This window comes from Strongylocentrotus purpuratus, unplaced genomic scaffold, assembly GCF_000002235.5.
Source record: "Strongylocentrotus purpuratus isolate Spur 01 unplaced genomic scaffold, Spur_5.0 spur5_scaffold_5, whole genome shotgun sequence".
Lineage (NCBI taxonomy): Eukaryota > Metazoa > Echinodermata > Echinoidea > Camarodonta > Strongylocentrotidae > Strongylocentrotus > Strongylocentrotus purpuratus.
The window spans coordinates 18,870,393-18,892,851 of NW_022145611.1; the positions used below are offsets into that span (position 1 = coordinate 18,870,393).

At 38.3% G+C, this 22,459-nt stretch overlaps 1 protein-coding gene across 2 annotated transcripts in view; it reads left to right on the forward strand.

Annotated features, from left to right (window-relative positions):
- Nucleotides 1-22,459, forward strand: part of LOC575699 (protein arginine methyltransferase NDUFAF7, mitochondrial) — a 39,260-nt gene that overhangs the window by 5,239 nt on the left and 11,562 nt on the right. The window contains exons 6-11 of one of the 2 annotated variants that reach the window (XM_030999297.1): nt 1,288-1,346; nt 2,416-2,486; nt 2,614-2,662; nt 4,326-4,469; nt 19,156-19,261; nt 19,897-19,964. In XM_030999297.1, coding sequence (XP_030855157.1) covers nt 1,288-1,346; nt 2,416-2,486; nt 2,614-2,662; nt 4,326-4,469; nt 19,156-19,261; nt 19,897-19,964 — 497 coding nt within the window. Of the gene's footprint in view, nt 1-1,287; nt 1,347-2,415; nt 2,487-2,542; nt 2,663-4,325; nt 4,470-19,155; nt 19,262-19,896; nt 19,965-22,459 lie in introns of both variants that reach the window. The other variant, XM_776085.4, reaches the window with a different exon arrangement.

Genomic DNA, 22,459 nt, shown 5'->3' on the forward strand with positions numbered 1-22,459 from the left:
AATCTAGGACCACCAAATAACTGCATCAAAATACCTGTCTGATTACATATAATGCAGCAATTGGAAAAAACTTGTCAAACTAGACTAGGAGGGAAAAAAATGTGTGACCATTCTTACTATGAACATGACAGACAAAGAAAGAGGACAGAATATACAGTTCCCCATTCTACCCTCAACAATTGCTGTGGTAGACAAAGGAACATCCCTTTACTGCTATTATGTAAAAATAAGTAGAACAGGTGAATATGCATGTGACACCTGTTCTACACATTTTTACATAATAGCTGTGAAGAGATGTTCCTTTGTCTACCAAAGCAATTGTTGAGGGTAGAATGAGGAACTGTATATTTTGACCTCTTTCTTTGTCCGTCATGTTCATAGTGGCTTGCTCATAGTATGGAGTCTGAGGAATAAAGACTATGCTAGGGTGAAGAATTGTTATTATGATTATCACACCCTAGGTTTGTGTGCAGTGCATCTATTCTGACTCAAATTCAATAGAATTGTTTACTATTTATAGAACAAAAGTTGCTTTTGACAGTCGGAGAGCTTGCCAGACATAGCAACAACTAATGTATGCTAAGTGGATTCCTTCCATACAGATACCACTATGCATAGCAGGTGCATTAAATAGTAACTAAGGTTTCCAGAGAGATTTATAAGTATGCATAACTTTAAATACCTAAGGAAACAGGCCCATAGATATTGCATTGCTAGGCAAGCAATTAGGTGTTTTCTTTGTAATACAGTATGTAACAAGCTTGGATGAGCAAGCTCATTATTATATAGTCAGTCTGTAGTCAGCTGTAGTAGGGAGAGGATCTACTGTGTTTAGGCTGGGGCAGCTCCGGGTGAAGCCACGCCTAGCTCGATATCATTACTGGAAGTCAGCAGTCATGTTGTACATGGGTGGGTGCTAAAGAGGTCAGAATGAGGTGATGATGCTGTAATAGCAGAACATTTTACTGAAAGATTATAAAATTACTTAAGAGACTAGGGTGTTTTGGGAAACCACTTGTTCCTTTGCATGCACATGCATGCTTGTGTGTCTAGAGTCTATATAGGATTGAAAAAGGAGACCTATGAAGTGCTACTGTGCGGGGCGAATGGATTCCTATTTCATGATAATGCAGAGTCGACCCCAACTGCTTTTAACTATTGCCCAACATTAATAGAGTATATTTTTAGCTTTTAATCTGAGAACAGTCTTTCTATGCAGATATGTTGGAGATGTGTAATTCATAAAATCTAATGTGAATGATCTGTTTATTTTTTCTTTTTCTCCAGGTTTCACATGCTTCCTTGCACATGAGTTCTTTGATGCCTTACCAATTCACAAATTTCAGGTATTTAATAAAGTCTTGCATGTTTCTTACAAATTAGGAATTGTACAGATTAGCATTAAGGGCTTGATAATAATGTAGTTGTGAACAGTGAACTTAACGTTTGCTATCCCGCTCCTACTCCTAATGATCTTGCACTGCAATTAAAATTGAAGGTAAAAATGACCTAAAATTAGTAAATATCTAACCAGAGCAATACTTCCTTTCCACATGTAACAGATGACTTTACGATCTGTATTACAATGATGTTGACCTCTGACATGTGTTGATGACACTTCCATAAAGTGCACTTCGTTTTTATACTGCATCCGGCTTTGGTAAAATGTGCTGTATATGAAGGATACTGTATATGAAGGAAGATCTGGTAATGGCTAATTTTAGGTCATTTTTACCTCCTGAGTTTTAATTGCAGTGCATCATTAGGAGTAGGAGCGGCACTTTAAGGCTAGTACAGATGTGCATACATTTAGTTGAGGTTTTCATTTCAAAACTTAAATTAACATTTTCAATTTTTTTTTTTCTCTCTTTTCCTCATACGAGGCACTTTATTACTTTATATCATTTTAACAACATTGCATATATAGAGTTTAATAACAATATATATATATTTATATTTGCAATAAACAAACTGATATGAACATTTTCAATATACATCTTTGTGTTTTATTTTATATTCAATATTTTGTTTTGTGCATATCATGGTGTATGGCATCGATTCTGCTCTACCAGCTCCTTGAAATGCTAAAAGTTCTTCAAGATGGCGAGAGATAATGATTCATATTATTCATATTCATATTTATTTCATTTCCAACAGAAAGGTAAACAAAGATATTACATTTTTTTTCATACACAATTCATTTTTTCAGGAAACTATACAAATAAACTTTGCACATAATAAAATTATTACAAGAAATTCTTAATTTCTGAGGAAATGGGGGGGGGGGGGATCCACTAAAATGCAGTGCTTGTAGTTTGATTGATGTGGATGATGATTCAAACAGTCCAAATGATCTGAGGTTTGTGCTCTCACCAGCTCCTTGAAATGCTAATTTTCACATTTCTGTTGTTCCAGAAAAGTTCTTCAAGATGGCGAGAGATAATGATTGATGTGGATGATGATTCAAACAGTCCAAATGATCTGAGGTTTGTTCTCTCACGAGCTCCTTGAAATGCTAATTTTCACATTTCTCTGGTTCCAGAAAAGTTCTTCAAGATGGCGAGAGATAATGGTTGATGTGGATGATGATTCAAACAGTCCAAATGATCTGAGGTTTGTGCTCTCACCAGCTCCTACACCGGCTTCCAATTCCTTCATCCAGGTTAGTGTTAATTTCCACAATTTTCTGTTCGACAACACCTTTAGCTATGACACAGACATTTATACAATTTGTTTTACAATAAAGCTTTCTGTTAAAGGTACTATGTCCCATTAGCAGGCCCAAAAAATGAAAAGGTTAAATTCCACCCGCATTTGAAACAAGATAATACTAATTTAGAACTTCCCTCAAAACGAAATTAGGGCTTGAAAATGTCTTTTTGTGGGAAAATAACGACGTTCAGTGGTCAAATCGACTTTAGGGATTGCAATCCTACTAGTAAATAGTCTTATTTTCAGACCCTTGTACCAAATGGAGTATGTTTTGTGCTGCTCAAAAATTCAATCAGTTTAATTTTGGCCATTACAACTAGAAGTGGGTTATTGATGTAGACAAATGCTCGTGTACCCTTCACAGCGCATGTTATGTACCGGCCGGTATGTTAATACCAAAGAAAAATTGTAGTCAGTCACTCAATAGTGTCTGACATTGAAGTCTAAAAAGTGAGCAGGTTTCCTTGCATAATTTGAATACTAGGACACTGCCGACGTTTAAATTTCACAGATGGCCTATGTGACATATTCATAATTCCTGCAAAGTTCTACAGAATTTGATGTTGCCTGCAAATGGGACGTGGAACTTTTAACACCTAAACTAGATTCATGAACCCCCTAATCAGACTAATCAAAATTTTCACTGAGTTTAAAAAAGAAAGAAAGTCTCGTCTATTTCATGTCCATGTCAGACCAAGTGTATTTTTTCTGAAACATTAACATATATGTTTCGGGACTTGTAATTTTACTGAAAACTGTCTGAAATTAATTTTTTTTAAAGGTTCAAATTCGTAGGTTTGTCCATTACACTGAAATTGACAAGATGCTTAGATGCATTTCTCCAATTTTTATTTTATTTTTAAGAATTCTCTTTTCACGCAAAATTCAGCATCATGTAAAGTCTTCTCAATCTATTTACTGTAATGAATTAATGGGATAAAGATCTGTCAGCCCATGTTATTCCGTGGGGACTAGAAAAAGGATGGTAAGAAGTTACACACGGGTTTTCAACATTGTAAAAGTGCAATTTGTATACACTGTACAAATTTATTCTCTAATAACTAGGTTTTTATTGTAAATATTTAAAGGCAGCCTAGCAAAAAAGTCTCAAACAAATCCACCCAAGTGATCAATGTAGACAATGTAGCCTTTCTAGACATGTGCTGCAACACACACACTTCTCTCTCTCCATCTCTCTCTCTATCTCTCTCCCTCCCCCTCTCTCTCTCCCTCCCCCTCTCTCTCTCTCCCTCCCCCCTCTCCCCTCTCTGTCTCATCTCTTGCTCCCCCTCCCTCTCTCACCCCCTCCCTCTCTCTCTCTCTCCCCCTCCCCCTCCCCCTCTCTCTCTCTCTCCCTCCCTCTCTCCCTCCCTCTCTCCCTCCCAACCACTCTCTCTCGAGGAAGGAGACAGGTGGCCTTTATAAAGAGGTTACCACTGTTAAAAGACAGGTTTCACTCTACTTGCTTTCTATAGGCCTCAGAAACCCGAGACCACGTAGAGGTGTGTCCGAGTGCTGTAGTCACAATCAATGCATGTCCAATATTGACAGGTGGCCTTTATAGAGAGGTTGCCACTGTTAAAGACAGGTTTCACTGTACTTGCTTTCTATAGGCCTCAGAAACACGAGACCACGTAGAGGTGTGTCCGACTGCTGCAGTCATAGCCCAGGAGATGGCGAGTCGTATCTACAGTGATGGCGGCATGGCGCTCATTATTGACTATGGACATGATGGGACCAAAACAGATACATTCAGGGTAATTACTTTTTCTTTTACATTCCTCCTTTTTGAAATATTGATGTCTAGTTTTGATCCGATTTCTTGCTCATAGGTTCAGTCTGTCACAAGTAACTCCTGTTAAAGGTTGTTCTGAAAGTCTGAGCAAAATCCAATTAAAAAAAAATAGGAAAGTTGTGAATTTGGGAAAGTTGGAATCAAACGATAAATTGGCAACTCGGTGATATCTTACAAAAGTCCTCTCCCATTTGCAGAAAATTTATATAAATCTCTACTTTGGTTTTATAGAGGAATGTATCTTTGAAAACTTATAGTTTTTTTAGTGCAGAGCAAATGGGCAAGTAACTTGAAAGATTCACCACAGAGTTGCCATTTTGTGTGTGAATTATTGTAACTTTAAACGATTCATATTTTGCTCAAACTTTCACTGATCTGTTTCTCTAATTTGTTTTGCTTCTATGGAATTCAACTTTATATTAGGACAAAACCATTGACCTTCGAACTTTCTGAAAAATAAGCAATGACATGCTTAATGTTGCTACCAGACAATATAATTGTAATACATGCATGTGTACATGTATATTTAAAGTGTATGCATATGTATATTCAAAGTGTACATTGACTAAATTATGGGAAAAAAATATAAAATTTGAAACTAGTGATGTCCCATGTTTTACTTTTTACTCTTTTCATATCTTAATGTAATAGATGTTACCCCTGTCTATTCATTACTGTAGCGCACCATACATTGTGTTTGAAAATTCCCATTTTGAAGTGACTTTGAATTGTACTTCATTTTAAATAGTACCGGTAACTAATATTCTGTCTAATGGTACCTTGTTCATTACTCTACTGCTATGGGCGACTGAGCAGCCTTTTAAAAACATTGTGTACCAAGCTTAGTCTGAAGCAATGAATGGGTCAATAGCCCTGCGCATTATTTCATTCCGAAAACGATTGCTAACTTTTTGTTGTTGACAATGTCATCTTTTAAACACCATGTTGCTCAGTCATCCGTGGCAGAAAAATTATTAATATGGTATCATTTGAAAGAAAAAAAAGGGTCCCTTTTTTTTTTAACGTGATATAGATTTAAAGGTCAAGTCGACTACGACTTCAATCATAAACTACCAAAGTTGGGTATACTTTTTTTGTGATACATACTGTATAGGGATATGTATACAAAATACATGTGGAGTATTCTGTGTCAAATCACTGGCATTCTACATGTCGGTGTCAATGTTGCGTCAATTTTGGCAGACGTGCCAGTGACTAAAATCTATATCGTGGTACAAAGTGACCTTTGATTAAATTTCTCCCTATCAACAGGTTTGTCTGTTTTGTTGATATTGACATTTAAAGGCAAGTACAAATCTAGATCTGCCATTACTTGCCATGTCCCAACGACATCTTGATCTTTGCTTTAAAGGTAGTATACAAAGTTTTGGTATGGGGTCATGACATTAGGAAAACATCTCATTTGAGCTCTGCTCACCAGTTCACCACTTTTCCTGGAGCTACCATAATCTGATAGGAGCACTGACCACTGATAAAGGGATTACCAGTAGGGTCCATGGGGAGAGAGACAGCGGTCAATCATAGCCTAGTTACTGATAAAGGGATTACCAGCTGGTATCTGATATCCAGTCCAGATTCATAGTCTTCTCATCGCAGACCCTACACCTATATTTATAATAGGCCTGGATTCAGTGTGTCTAAAGTCTCACTTCATATTGTTTTTTTTAGCAAGTACTAGCTATTTAAGTTTCTTTTACGTATAGAAGAGAACATTGATGTGCTTGGCAATGGAAAAATGCAGAAGGAAAATATAAAGGGAGGATAAAATAGGGAAAGACGGGTGATAATAAGGAAAGATGGAAATGGAGGGAAAGAAGGAAGAGAAAATAAAGAATATAGCATAAGGAAAGATGGAAAAGGAAGATAAAAAGTTTAAAAAGAAATACATAAGGAAAGATGGAAACAGAAGATAAAGAAGGTTAGAAAAAAAAGAAATACATGAGAAAAGATAGAGAGAATAAAACAAGGTGAAAATAGAGGTATACATAAGGAAAGATGAAAAAGATAAAATTAGGAGAAAATAAAGAATAACATAAGGAAAGATGGAAAAGGAAGATAAAAGAAGGTTTAAAAAGAAATACACAGGGAAAGATGGAAACAGAAGATAATGAAGGTTAGACATAAAGAAATACATGAGAAAAGATAGAGAGAATAAAACAAGGTGAAAATAGAGGAATACATAAGGAAAGATGAAAATTAGAAAGACGGAGAAAATAAAGAAGGGCATAAGGAAAGATGGCTAAAGAAGATAAAATTAGGAGAAAATAAAGAAATATATAATGAAAATTAGAAAAGAGATGTTGAAAGAAGGAGAAAAATAAAGAATAATATCAGCAGAAAGGTATATAGAACAAAGGTGATAATAGTGAAAAACATGAGGAAAGATGGAAAGGAAACATGGAAAGGAAACATTGAGAAGATAAAGAAGTTAATTGGACAAATAAACTTTAAAAAAACCACCAACCAACAAGCGTTAACTGGACCAAACTTTGATTGGTCATGTTGCTGCATAATAACCTAAAAAGGGCGACTTGAAATAATCGCATTGTCACAAGTATTTTAGTTTTTCTGCATAAATATAATCATTACCTTAAAACATAAAGGTTAGATGGCTTATGTATTGAACCAAATCATTAATAGGCAAGCTTGCCCAGTACCTCTTTGATCAAACGACACGGCGAATTTTTAAGAACACTAAAAGAAAATACACTGAAAAACGGCCGCTCAGAGTGCCGGGCGCATTCACGATACTGCATGTGGCAAGCTGTTCCGAATTGGGTGGTGGAGTAACGCCTTTAACAGAGGCTATATTTGTCGACCTTACCCGACTTTCAAATGGAGAATCTCACTTTTCGGTGAACGGGGACCGAAATACCCCACTTGCGTGTCTGGTATTACAGACCGCTTTCTTTCCCGATATCTTCGCGTACACCAAGCTTCGTGAGAATGAGCAATCTCAGAATCTGGATGAATGTTGTCCTTGTAGTGTGAGGTTCATGAGTAATTATTGTTATAAACTACGACATATAGTATGGATGATAATGTTTGTCAAGTTTATTGCGGACTATGTCATCCTAATAAAAGTATTAGATCAAGTAAAAAGGCTTCAATTAAAATAGTTAAACATGACCAGAAATCATTTTGATGTTAAGATATTTTTGACGCACTTCTCGTCATGATATTGAATTTATAACATACAACAAAACGAGGACATCATAATCATAAAGACGTTCGTTGTGCAGATATGTATTTGCTTATTAATACATACAGTGACAAAAAGAATAATGCGCTATAATCATGAGCAAAAAACCAAGAGGTTTCGGAGAAAGGTAAAAAATCATCCGAGCAGTCAATTAGGCAATTCTTCAACAATCTTTAGTATAAAAAAGTGAAAAGGTTTAACTGTCGTGATAAAAATGAGCTTGTCATAGAGATTTATTATACAAGTGAGCATCGAAATGTTTCTTTAACAAACTGCTATAAAATTTTGAAACCAAATACTCTTGTGCTGAAATTTCATATCCTCAGTATCGAGAAGCATAATGTTCCATTATGGTTGCATCAACTATTGTACAATAGATTAAGCCCTTCGATGTCTTGTAATATGCCCTAATTACTTGGCTAATTATTATCTTTCTAAAGGATTGTAGATTTGAGAGTTTCTGTTTCTTTCATGTTACATGCAATGGACATTCAATCATCACGGCTTGCTTGTGGGGAAATAAATATTGTATCCTCTACGTATACAGATCATATTAAATCGAATAAAAGTTTGATGAAATTCAATTCTTATCTTGCCAGAATCATCATTTTTTTAAATACCGTCTTTATAACGAATTCCAAGAAATATGCCGTCTGCCTAAACAACCACCCCCCCCCCCCTCTATTTCAAATTTGACGTCTAAGCCCCGGCCACTCCCTATTTTCAAATCCTTGATCTGCCGTTTGGGGGGGGGGGGGCAAGAAATAGGCAAAGAAAGTTGAGTAGACCTTGAGATTACGCACGGAATAAATGTAACGAAAACAATATTTACAACATTCTATTCTTGCTTTAATACCTCAAAAATATCTAACAGACAAACCAACAAAATGTATGTTTTCCCGGCCTTTCCTTATAGGCCTAGGCCTATATATTTACAACATTCTATTCTTGCTTTAATACCTCAAAAATATTTAACGGTCAAACCAACAAAATGTATGTTTTCCCCGGCCTTTCCTTATAGGCCTAGGCCTACACCATTTTTCTAAACGCGTTCGAGTTTATTTCGTCTATGCGAATACATTTGGTGGCGGAGTAACGCCTTTAACAGAGGCTATATTTGTCAACCTTACCCGACTTTCAAATGGAGAATCTCACTTTTCGGTGAACGGGGACCGAAATACCCCACTTGCGTGTCTAGTATTACAGACCGCTTTCTTTCCCGATATCTTCGCGTACACCAAGCTTCGTGAGAATGAGCAATCTCAGAATCTGGATGAATGTTGTCCTTGTAGTGTGAGGTTCATGAGTAATTATTGTTATAAACTACGACATATAGTATGGATGATAATGTTTGTCAAGTTTATTGCGGAATATGTCATCCTCATAAAAGTATTAGATCAAGTAAAAAGGCTTCAATTAAAATAGTTAAACATGACCAGAAATCATTTCGATGTTAAGATATTTTTGACAATTTTAGACAATATCATATTTAATTGTGTCCATGTACTATATCGAACTAGACAATTATGATGAAACTTGAAAGGAACATAATTATAACCAGGAAGTTCCTGATATAACTATGTTTATAAAGTGAAGCAAGGAAGATGAAACTGGCATCTCCCATGTATACCGGTAGCTATGAGAATGGACATAATCCGAACCTATATGAGACTGCGAATAAGACTAGAACATCATGGAGGAGTTCCAAGCAGTACTTATCAAGGTTGGGCTGGCGATGTCCTGGCAAAGTTTGTTTATACTGCAGATTAGGGACTCTAACTCTCTCTTGCTCTGTGGTGAGCTTACCACCAAAATGCACCCCACTTTCGGGTCCAAAGTGGGGTGAAGTTTAAATGGACTGTTTTCGTCATGAATTTGGGAGCATAAATGCGATCCTACAATATTCAGTGGTCGTTGTCGTTGAAATCGAGTCTTATTAAAGTTATGAAATTGTAAATAATAAACTCTTTATGTTGTATAGCTCCCTCTTAAGGTCAAGATATTAATTCAGCTATAAAATAATGTTTCTTGACTAAAATCGACCGATTAGCTATTCCCGTTTGGAAATTTATATCACAACTACATAATCTGAAATTTTCATAGTTGCAGCTACCATTGTACGGCCGTAGGCGCTATTTGAAATTTATCAAAATTTACCGGGAGCACCAGTAAATTTTTATATTCAATTTTTCTCGAAAGCAGAAGTGTTTTAGGGGCTAAAATTTGTAGTGCTTTTTAATACATCCACAGGGGCATCCAATCTATAATAGTAATACGCTAAGGCTCCGCGGGGGGGCATGACGTCTCCGCCGGCCTTTGTATTCTATTGTTTTTTAATGAGATCGCCGACCCAAGTTGGTGCGGCTATCTCCTCCTGAACCCTCCCCTCGGGGTACCGGTGACCGGTGCCGTCGTCCGCGGGAGAGTCTACTCTAGCGAATTGGCTATACTCCGCCCGAGGTCCTCCTCCGTGTCGACGTCCAGGGCGAAAACAGACGCGACATGCATAATGCAGGATATGCGTGACGACAGAGATAGCTCATGGATATTCAACATTGCATCCGTAGACACACGACCGATGACTGTCCACTCACATTAAGTTGTGTATTAAATGCTCTATGCAAAGGGCGGGATTACCGAGAGTAAAGCATCTTTCTATAGGATGTGCTTTGTTGTAGCTAGGATGTGCTTTGCATGGATTTGCATGTAGTAGCTGCACAAGAGATACACGGGGCTTCCCGTCGACGTCCAAACTTAGAGACCTATTTCCATCATGATTGCCGCGATTTTTATATAGTTTTCGTGAATGGAGGTATGAAATCAAAGCTTATTTTGTGATTATTACGGCCATGTGTACTCAATTTTGATTATCATTTTCTAAAGGGAAAGTTTTGACAAGAAAACCATTGGACTGACAATTCAGTCGCAAGCTAACTTCAGTCACCACACATCACAGTGCAGTAACTCGAGGAATCTCCAACACCGGCACCGGGCACCGCAGGCGTCCGAGGCCTGCGGCGCCTGTGTTTGAGCTTCGTGGAGTTACGCTGGAGTGTTATGTGTGTGAGTAGAGCTGAGCTGAGCTCGAGTCGAAGAGATTTGACACTTTGAAATTGTTATCTGTTGGTTTGCATCATTATTGCCGCGATTTCAATATAGTTTCGTGAATAGATTTACGAAACCTGAGCTTAGAATTAGTAAAAGTATTACTAATGTCTACGTTTTTAAACGACTGTCTGATTTTCTTGTGAAAATTTTACTTTGAAAAATAATTATCGAAATTTATGGTCAGAAATAATCACAATCTAGGGTCTATTATGTTACAGTTCTTGCATCAAATCAATGCATGAAAACTTAGTTATTGAACTAGAAAAATGTTTTTTTTTTAAAATAGGCAATTATGAAGAAGGAAACCTGAAACCCTGAGTTGAGTGTATATTTGTTTCAAGGGGCCATAAACCCCAAAAGCTCGGGGGTTACGTTCTTCAAAGTTGGGGGGGGGGGGGAGAGATCAGATCGCAGCGAGTTGAGTGTATATACAATATAGGCGTGGGGTCCACGGGTTTCAAGGGGCCATAAACCCCCGAAAGCTCGGGGGTTTTAGGCGTTTAATTAGGGTCAGATGAGCATATTTTTAATACTTTATTTGTGACACTTGCGGGTCACTAATTGGCGTGGGGTCAATACGTAGAGTTGCGTAGTGTTGCTACCAACTACGCTGGCCTACGTTACTATATGCTGAGGGACAGAAAGGGGTACGCAAGATGAACGAAAACAAGTCAACATGTTTAATTTTTTTCGCGTACTTTCAGCGTAGAAACTTGACGCAGAAAGTACGCCTTTTTACGCAACACTATGCTACCCTACGCCAGATCGTCAAAGCAGTAAAAGCTTTCCACACAGTAAGCAACCATATAAGCAAACCTGTACGCCAGCCTACGCATAACCTACGCAGGGACTATTTTCCCATTAATACGCAGCCTAATTTCTGCGTAGTCGGTACGCCACACTACGGAACTCTACGCAGTTCCAGTGGCTTAAAGAATAACTACCGGTACAGTTGGATCGTTTTTTTAAATTTTTTTATATAAGGCCAAATTTAAAAAAAAACATGTTTAGCGTCCTGTTTTTTCTGAAAAATGGGAAGGAGGAGGCCCTTTTTTTTTTTTTTTTTTTTTTTCTTTCAAATGGCTGCTCCGTACATTTTCCCTGACATTCAGGCTATTTTTCAAGTTGGCAGACAATTTTTTTCTTTTCTTTTTTAAGATCAGAAATACATTTTAGCAGTGCTTTTCATGTTTTTTTTCTTAAAAAAAAAAATAATAAAAAAAAAAATCCAAAAAAAAATCCAAAAAAAAATTCAAAAAAAAAAAAAATAGGAGAGGCGGCCCCCAGAAAGGAAGCGGGTGGGGACGCTGTTTTTTTTCTATAAAAAAATTTTAAAAAATTTAAAAAAAAAAAAATATAGGAGGCGGCCCCCAAAAAGGAAGCGGGCGGGGACGCTTAACATGTATATTTCTTAATGACCTGAATGGCAAATAAAGTTCTTGGTGGTTTTAATTTAGACAGTCTCTATATATCTATTTACACCCCCCGCCCCCCTCTAGGATCCCGCGGATTTCCGCGGGTCCTGCTAGTCTATATAAGTAATACGCTAAGGCTCCGCGGGGGGCGCGACGTCTCCGCCGGCCTTTGTATTCTATTGTTTTTTAATGAGATCGCCGACCGAAGTTGGTGCGGCTATCTCCTCCTGAACCCTGCCCTCGGGGTACCCGTGCCCGGTGCCATCGTCCGCGGGAGAGTCTACTCTAGCGAATTGGCTATACTCCGCCCGAGGTCCTCCTCCGTGTCGACGTCCAGGGCGAAAACAGACGCGACATGCATAATGCAGGATATGCGTGACGACAGAGATACCTCATGGATATTCAACATTGCATCCGTAGACACACGACCGATGACTATCCACTCACATTAAGTTGCGTATTAAATGCACGATGGACAGGGTCGGGATTACCCGAGTAAAGCATCTTTCTATAGGATGTGCTTTGTTGTAGCTAGGATGTGCTTTGCATGTAGTAGCTGCACAAGAGATTCACGGGGCTTCCCGTCGACGTCCAAACTTAGAGACCTATTCCATCATGATTGCCGCGATTTTTATATAGTTTTCGTGAATGGAGGTATGAAATCAAAGCTTATTTTGTGATTATTACGGCACGGTATACTCAATTTTGATTATCATTTTCTAAAGGAAAGTTTTGACAAGAAAACCATTGGACTGACAATTCAGTCGCAAGCTAACTTCAGTCACCACACATCACAGTGCAGTAACTCCTGGAATCTCCAACACCGGCACCGGGCACCGCAGGCGTCCGAGGCCTGCGGCGCCGGTGTTCGAGCTTCGTGGAGTTACGCTGGAGTGTTATGTGTGTGAGTAAAGCTGAGCTGAGCTCGAGTCGAAGAGATTTGACACAATTGAAATTGTTATCTGTTGGTTTGCATCATTATTGCCGCGATTTCAATATAGTTTCGTGAATAGATTTACGAAACCTGAGCTTAGAATTAGTAAAAGTATTACTAATGTCTACGTTTTTAAACGACTCTCTTATTTTCTTGTGAAAATTTTACTTTGAAAAATAATTATCGAAATTTATGGTCAGAAATAATCACAATCTAGGGTCTATTATGTTAGAGTTCTTGCATCAAATCAATGCATGAAAACTTAGTTATTGAACTAGAAAAATGTTTTTTTTTTAAATAGGCAATTATGAAGAAGGAAACCTGAAACCCTGAGTTGAGTGTATATTTGTTTCAAGGGGCCATAAACCCCCAAAAGCTCGGGGGTTACGTTCTTCAAAGTTGGGGGGGGGGGGAAGATCAGATCGCAGCGAGTTGAGTGTATATACAATATAGGCGTGGGGTCCACGGGTTTCAAGGGGCCATAAACCCCCGAAAGCTCCGGGGTTTTAGGCGTTTAATTAGGGTCAGATGAGCATATTTTTAATACTTTATTTGTGACACTTGCGGGTCACTAATTGGCGTGGGGTCAATACGTAGAGTTGCGTAGTGTTGCTACCAACTACGCTGACCTACGTTACTATATGCTGAGGGACAGAAAGAGGTATGCAAGATAAACGAAAACAAGTCAACATGTTTAATTTTTTTCGCGTACTTTCAGCGTAGAAACTTGACGCAGAAAGTACGCCTTTTTACGCAACCCTATGCTACCCTACGCCAGATCGTCAAAGCAGTAAAAGCTTTCCACACAGTAAGCAACCATATAAGCAAACCTGTACGCCAGCCTACGCATAACCTACGCAGGGACTATTTTCCCATTAATACGCAGCCTAATTTCTGCGTAGTCGGTACGCCACACTACGGAACTCTACGCAGTTCCAGTGGCTTAAAGAATAACTACCGGTACAGTTGGATCGTTTTTTTTATTTTTTTTATATAAGGCCAAATTAAAAAAAAAAACATGTTTAGCGTCCTGTTTTTTCTGAAAAATGGGAAGGAGGATCGAGGCCCTTTTTTTTTTTTTTTTTTTTTTCTTTCAAATGGCTGCTCCGTACATTTTCCCTGACATTCAGGCTATTTTTCAAGATGGCAGCCGACAATTTTTTTCTTTTCTTTTTAAGATCAGAAATACATTTTAGCAGTGCTTTTCATGTTTTTTTTCTTTAAAAAAAAAAAAAATCAAAAAAAAAATCAAAAAAAAAATTCAAAAAAAAAAAAAAAATAGGAGAGGCGGCCCCCAGAAAGAAAGCGGGTGGGGACGCTGTTTTTTTTTCTATCAAAAAAAAAAAAAAAAAAAAAAAAAAAATTCAAAAAAATTTCAAAAAAAAAAAAAGAGGAGGCGGCCCCCAAAAAGGAAGCGGGCGGGGAAGCTGTTTAAAAAAATATATATATAGGAGGTGGCCCCCAAAAAGGAAGCGGGCGGGGACGCTAAACATGTATATTTTTTTAATGGCCTGAATGGCAAATAAAGTTCTTGGTGGTTTTAATTTAGACAGTCTCTATATATCTATTTACACCCCCGCCCCCCTCTAGAATCCCGCGGATTTCCGCGGGTCCTGAGTTGAGTGTATATATAATATAGGCATGGGGTCCATGTTTCAAGGGGCCATAAACCCCCAAAAGCTCGGGGTTACATTCTTCAAAGTTGGGGGGGGGGGGAGAGATCAGATCGCAGCGAGTTGAGTGTATATATAATATAATCGTGGGGTCCACGGGTTTCAAGGGGCCATAAACCCCCGAAAGCTCGGGGGTTTTAGGCGTTTAATTAGGGTCAGATGTGCATATTTTAAATACCTTATTTGTGACACTTGCGGGTTACTAATTGGCGTGGGGTCAATACGTAGTGTTGCGTACCAACTAAGCTGGCCTACGTTACTATATGCTGAGGGACAGAAAGGGGTACACAAGGTGAACAAAAACAATTCAACATGTTTAATTTTGTTCGCGTACTTTCGGCGTAGAAACTTGACGCAGAAAGTACGCCTTTTTACGCAACAGTACGCTACCCTATGCCAGATCGACTAAGCAGTAAAAGCTTTCCACACAGTAAGCAACCATAAGCAAACCTGTACGCCAGCCTACGCATAACCTACGCAGGGACTATTTTCCCATTAATACGCAGCCTAATTTCTGCGTAGTCGGTACGCCACACTACGGAACTCTACGCAGTTCCAGTGGCTTAAAGAATAACTACCGGTACAGTTGGATTGTTTTTTTAAATTTAATATAAGGCCAAATTAAAAAAAAAAACATGCTTATAGCGTCCTGTTTTTTCGAAAAATGGTAAGGAGGAGGCGCTTTTTTTTTCTTTTTTTTCTTTCAAAATGGCCACTCCGTACATTTTCCTTGGCATTCGAGTTATTTTTCAAGATGGCGGCCGACAATTTTTTTTTTTCTTTTTTAAAATCAGAAATACATTTTAGCAGTGCTTTTCATGTTTTTTTTCTTTCAAAAAAAAAATTAAAAAAAAAAAAAAAAAAAAAAAATAGGAGGCGGCCCCCAAAAAGGAAGCGGGCTGGGACGCTAAACATGTATATTTTTTAATGGCCTGAATGGCAAATAAAGTTCTTGGTTGTTTTAATTTAGACAATCTCTATATATCTATTTACACCCCCCGCCCCCTCTAGAATCCCGCGGATTTCCGCGGGTCCTGCTAGTCTATAATAATAATACGCTAAGGCTCCGCGGGGGGCGCGACGTCTCGGCGAGCCTTTGTATTCTATTGTTTTTTAATGAGATCGCCGACCGAAGTTGGTGCGGCTATCTCCTCCTGAACCCTCCCCTCGGGGTACCCGTGCCCGGTGCCATCGTCCGCGGGAGAGTCTACTCTAGCGAATTGGCTATACTCCGCCCGAGGTCCTCCTCCGTGTCGACGTCCAGGGCGAAAACAGACGCGACATGCATAATGCAGGATATGCGTGACGACAGAGATACCTCATGGATATTCAACATTGTATCAAAGAGACACTCGACAGACGACGAGCAACTCACATTATGTTGCGTATTAAATGCTCTATGCAGAGGGCGGGCTTACCCACGAGAAAGCCATCGTGCTATAGGGTGTGCGTTGTACTAGCTGCAAAAGCCCGAGAGATCATACACGGGGCTAATTCCCGTCGACGTCCAAACTTAGAGACCTATTTCCATCATGATTGCCACGATTTGTATATAGTTTTCGTATATGGAGGTATGAAATCAAAGCTTATTTTGTGATTGCTACGGCCATTTATACTACATTTTAATTATCATTTTCTAAAGGAAAGTTTTCACAAGAAAACCATCGGTCTGACAGTTCAGTCGCAATTAGCTGCCTTCAGTCTACGTACACATACATACATTACACACAGTGCAGTGTAACTCCGGAAAGCTCCAACACCGGGACCGCGCACCGCAGGCGTCCGACGCCTGCGGCGCCGGTGTTCGAGCTAAATGGAGTTACGCTGTAGTGTGTGTGTGTGAGTTGAGCTGAGCTGAGCTCGAGCCGAAGAGATTTGACACTTTGAAATTGTTATCTGTTGGTTTGCATGATTATTGCCGCGATTTCAATATAGTTTCGTGAATAGATTTACGAAACCTGAGCTTAGAATTAGTAAAAGTATTACTAATGTCTAGACTGTCTGATTTTCCTGTGAAAATTTTACTTTGAAAAATGATTATCGAAATTCATGGTCAGAAATAATCACAATCTGGGGTCTATTATGTTACAGTTCTTGCATCAAATCAATGCATGAAAACTTAGTTATTGAACTAGAAAAATGTTGTTTTTTTTAAATAGGCAATTATGAAGTAGGAAGAATGAAACCTTAGCCTACTAAACAAATCTCAACAAAGTGTAGGCCTATCCTTATATGAATTAATGAAAAAGTAGCCCCAGAAAAAAGAGCCCCCGAAAATTTCCTTAAAATTTAAAATGGAGCCCCCGAAATGAAAAACTTAATTTTTTGCCTGCGCACCCCCTCTAGAATCCCGCGGATTTCCGCGGGTCCTGAGTTGAGTGTATATATAATATAGGCGTGGGGTCCACAGGTTTCAAGGGGCCATAAACCCCCAAAAGCTCGGGGGTTACGTTCTTCAAAGTTGGGGGGGGGGGAGATCAGATCGCAGCGAGTTGAGTGTATATATAATATAGGCGTGGGGTCCACGGGTTTCAAGGGGCCATAAACCCCCGAAAGCTCGGGGGTTTTAGGCGCATAGGGTCAGATGAGCATATTTTTAATACTTTATTTGTGACACTTGCGGGTCACTAATTGGCGTGGGGTCAATACGTAGAGTTGCGTAGTGTTGCGTAACAACTACGCTGGCCTACGTTACTATATGCTGAGGGACGGAAAGGGGTACGCAAGATGAACGAAAACAATTCAACCTGTTTAATTTTTTTCGCCAGCCTACACATAACCTACGCAGGGACTATTTTCCCATTAATACGCAGCCTAATTTCTGCGTAGTCGGTACGCCACATTACGGAACTCTACGCAGTTCCAGTGGCTTAAAGAATAACTACCGGTACAGTTGGATCGTTTTATTTTATTTTTATATAAGGCCAAATTTAAAAAAAAACATGTTTAGCTTCCTGTTTTTTTCGAAAAATGGGAAGGAGGAGGCCCTTTTTTTTTCTTTTTATTTTCTTTCAAAATGGCGGCTCCGTACATTTTTCCTGACATTCGGGCTATTTTTCAAGATGGCGGCCGACAATTTTTTTTTTTCTTTTTTAAAATCAGAAATACATTTTAGCAGTGCTTTTCATGTTTTTTTTCTTTCAAAAAAATAAAAAAAAATAAATAAAAAAAAAAAAAAAAAAAAAAAATAGGAGGCGGCCCCCAAAAAGGAAGCGGGCGGGGAGTCTTAACATGTATATTTCTTAATGGCCTGAATGGCAAATAAAGTTCTTGGTGGTTTTAATTTAGACAGTCTCTATATATCTATTTACACCCCCCGCCCCCCTCCAGGATCCCGCGGATTTCCGCGGGTCCTGCTAGTTTTTTATATTCAATTTTTCTCGAAAGCAGAAGTGTTTTAGGGGCTAAAATTTGTAGTGCTTTTTAATACATCCACAGGGGCATCCAAATATATCAAAATTGTAAAGAGTCGACACTATCCACCTAATTTTTAAAATTTCCCAAAACTTTGTAATACCTTTAACAGCATTGTGGAATATGTGCTAGAGTGCAAAAACAATCAGTTACCCTCACATTTACAGGGTCTAACCCATCTCATTCTATTCATCCTACGATTGACGTTTTTGTCTCGCCTGCTAAGCAAAAAAGCGAGACATAGGCGCCGCTTTTCCGGTGACGGCGACGACGGCGTCAAACATCAACTTAACCCAAGGTTAAGTTTTTGAATTTCTGATATAATTTTGAAAGTATAAGTTCTTATTCAATGAAACTTGGACTTTAGAGTTATCAAGTATCCCCAATTATGTGACTTGAATTTCAGGTCACAAAGTCAAGGTCAAAGGTCATTTTAGGTCAACAAACTTAGCCTTTTTTGTGGCATCAACATCAAGATTTTGAATTTTTAGCATATTTTCAAAAGTGTTTGTTCAAATTCCATGAAACTTGTACCAAGGGTTATCAAGTATCACAAGTCATATGACACAAGGTCAAAGGTCATTTTAGGTCAGTAGACTTGGATTATGTTTTCACAACTTAATATGAGAATAAATGAATCATTTTTTCTTATTTGTTCATGATTCTTAATCAATATTCACTTTAAAATGCTGATTATATTCAGAGGATTTAATTTTGGGGGGCCTGCTAATGGGCCACCCTGCCTATAAACAATGTTTCAACCTCAATTTTTCATCATTTCGAGAGCGTTTCCCTTGTTTAATTCTTTATATACTTTTTTTTATTGTAATTTATTGTATTCTTTGAGACAGAATTTGTTGATTTATTGTCATTTTCTATAGGGTTTCAAGGATCACAAGCTTCATGATGTATTGATTGAACCTGGTACAGCTGACCTCACTGCCGATGTAGACTTTGCTTACCTCAGGCGGATGGTTGGTGACAGAGGTATGTCAGAATTTAAGTCGCACTCTTTCTTTAAAAAAATATCTTGTGACAGTTGTGTGTGATAATTTAATGAATTGTTTCATTAGACAGATCAAATTGAATGTGGAGAGACTACAATCTTCATTGCTAAGAAAAGGCAAAGAAATGGTGATTTTTATGATGACACCATTTGGAATGGTTTGCAAGTTTTGAAAGATGAACAATAGCCACTTTAGGTATCAACCATTGTTTGACATCATGTCTTCCCTACAGTTCCTGTAATATGAGAGATTATGACTATGTTTACCATATTTATGATTTATAAGCTTTGCAGCATTTCAGATTTTTAATCCATATTGAGGACCAAATTGAGGAGGCGCGATAGCTCAGTTGGTAGAGCAATGGTCTCATAATCCGGTGACCCGGGTTTGAAACCAAGTCGATATGCTAGTGCCCTTTGGTAAGGCATTAATCCTCATTACCAGGTCCATCGGAGAGGACCTAAAGCCTTTGGCCGTGTGGTTGCTTACTAACAAGCATTTACGCTTTCTTAGCAGTCAGGTAAAAAAAGAATCACCAATAACCAATACCTGTTCTTCTGTCGTTTGTAATACTTTGCCATTGAAATAAAACGTGGATTTTGTGTCTTGTTTCAGTTGCCACCTATGGCCCGATCCACCAAGGGCTATTCTTGCAGATGATGGGTATAGACACAAGACTGAAGGTACATGTGAAGAAGTGATTTGCTCCTGCATCAATTGCTTGGGGCTTTATTTTATATAAGAGTGTAGAATTAGCTTAGCAAAATGTAGTTTAATACACAACGCATCCTGAATGCAAGCCAAAGGCGAAATAGTTTACGGTATCTCAATGAACGTCGAGGGTTATCGAGATGGTATGCATTTACCAACTTCAAACTATTCGGTTTTTCTTTTGTGTGATAGAATTATAATTTTCAAGAGTTATGCAGTTTGCTTTTATGGATGCGTCTTTTTGTGCCTCTACATTTGGTTAAGCTGCCTTAGAGGGTCCAGGGTGGAAATTAAGGATTTGGTTGTGGTATTGCAAGGAAATTATGGCAGAAAAAATTGTCACAGCCATTCGAAAATTACCCCTTTTTGGAAAAAATGGCAAGGGGTTAGCTCATCGGTTTTGCCAAAAAGTGAAAATTTTCAATCTTCTCTGTTACTCCCTGTAAAAGCCCTCACACGCTCTTAGAAGTATTTTCACCCTGTTTGTTCCCATAAAGGGGGTTAGGGCAAATATTGATAATTTGAAAATTGCCCCTTTTTGGTAAAAAATGGCAAGGGGTTAGCTCATTGTTTTTACCACAAGGTGAAATTTTTAATCATCTCCCTTTTCCCTCTTTAATAGTCCGAACATCTCCTTAGAATCATTACGATTCTGGTATGTTCACAAAAAGGGAAATAAAAGCACATTTGATATAAATTCTAAAATTGCCCCTTTTTGGAAAAAATGGCAAGGGGTTAGTTCATAGTTTTTGCCAAAAAATGAAAATTTTCAATTCTCTCCCTTTTCTCTCTGTGATGATCCTAACATGCCCTTAGATGTATCTTCACCCCCGTTTGTTCCCATAAAGAGGTAAGGGCAAATATTGATAATTTGAAAATTGCCCCTTTTTGGAAAAAAATGGCAAGGGGTTAGCCCATCGTTTTTACCAAAAAGTGAAAATTTTCAATCCTCTCCCTTTTCTCTCTGTGATAGTCCTAACATGCGCTTTGTAGTATTTTGAATCCCGTTTGTTCCTCCCATAAAGGGGATTAGGGCAAATATTGATAATTTGAAAATTGCCCCTTTTGGAAAAAAATGGCAAGAGGTTAGCTCATTGTTTTTACCACAAGGTGAAATTTTTTCAATCCTCTCCCTTTTCTCTCTGTGATAGTCCTAACATGCCCTTTGTAGTATTTTGAATCCCGTTTGTTCCCATAAAGGGGATTAGGGCAAATATTGATAATTTGAAAATTGCCCCTTTTTGGAAAAAACATGCCCTTAGAATCATAACGACTCCCGTTCGTTCCCAAAAAGGGCGTTAGGGCAAATATTGATGATTTGAAAATTGCCCTTTTTTTGAAAAAATGGCAAGGGGTTAGTTCATTGTTTTTGCCAAAAAATGAAAATTTTCAATCCTCTCCCTTTTCTCTCTGTGATAGTCCTAACATGCCCTTTGTAGTATTTTGAATCCCGTTTGTTCCTCCCATAAAGGGGATTAGGGCAAATATTGATAATTTGAAAATTGCCCCTTTTTGGAAAAAAATGGCAAGAGGTTAGCTCATTGTTTTTGGCAAAAAGTGAAAATTTTCAATCTTCTCTGTTACTCCCTGTAAAAGCCCTCACACGCTCTTAGAAGTATTTTCACCCTGTTTGTTCCCATAAAGGGGGTTAGGGCAAATATTGATAATTTGAAAATTGCCCCTTTTTGGTAAAAAATGGCAAGGGGTTAGCTCATTGTTTTTACCACAAGGTGAAATTTTTAATCATCTCCCTTTTCCCTCTTTAATAGTCCGAACATCTCCTTAGAATCATTACGATTCTGGTATGTTCACAAAAAGGGAAATAAAAGCACATTTGATATAAATTCTAAAATTGCCCCTTTTTGGAAAAAATGGCAAGGGGTTAGTTCATAGTTTTTGCCAAAAAATGAAAATTTTCAATTCTCTCCCTTTTCTCTCTGTGATGATCCTAACATGCCCTTAGATGTATCTTCACCCCCGTTTGTTCCCATAAAGAGGTAAGGGCAAATATTGATAATTTGAAAATTGCCCCTTTTTGGAAAAAAATGGCAAGGGGTTAGCCCATCGTTTTTACCAAAAAGTGAAAATTTTCAATCCTCTCCCTTTTCTCTCTGTGATAGTCCTAACATGCGCTTTGTTGTATTTTGAATCCCGTTTGTTCCTCCCATAAAGGGGATTAGGGCAAATATTGATAATTTGAAAATTGCCCCTTTTTGGAAAAAAATGGCAAGAGGTTAGCTCATTGTTTTTACCACAAGGTGAAATTTTTCAATCCTCTCCCTTTTCTCTCTGTGATAGTCCTAACATGCCCTTTGTAGTATTTTGAATTCCGTTTGTTCCCATAAAGGAGATTAGGGCAAATATTGATAATTTGAAAATTGCCCCTTTTTGGAAAAAAATGGCAAGGGGTTAGCTCATTGTTTTTACCACAAGGTGAAATTTTTCAATCCTCTCCCTTTTCTCTCTG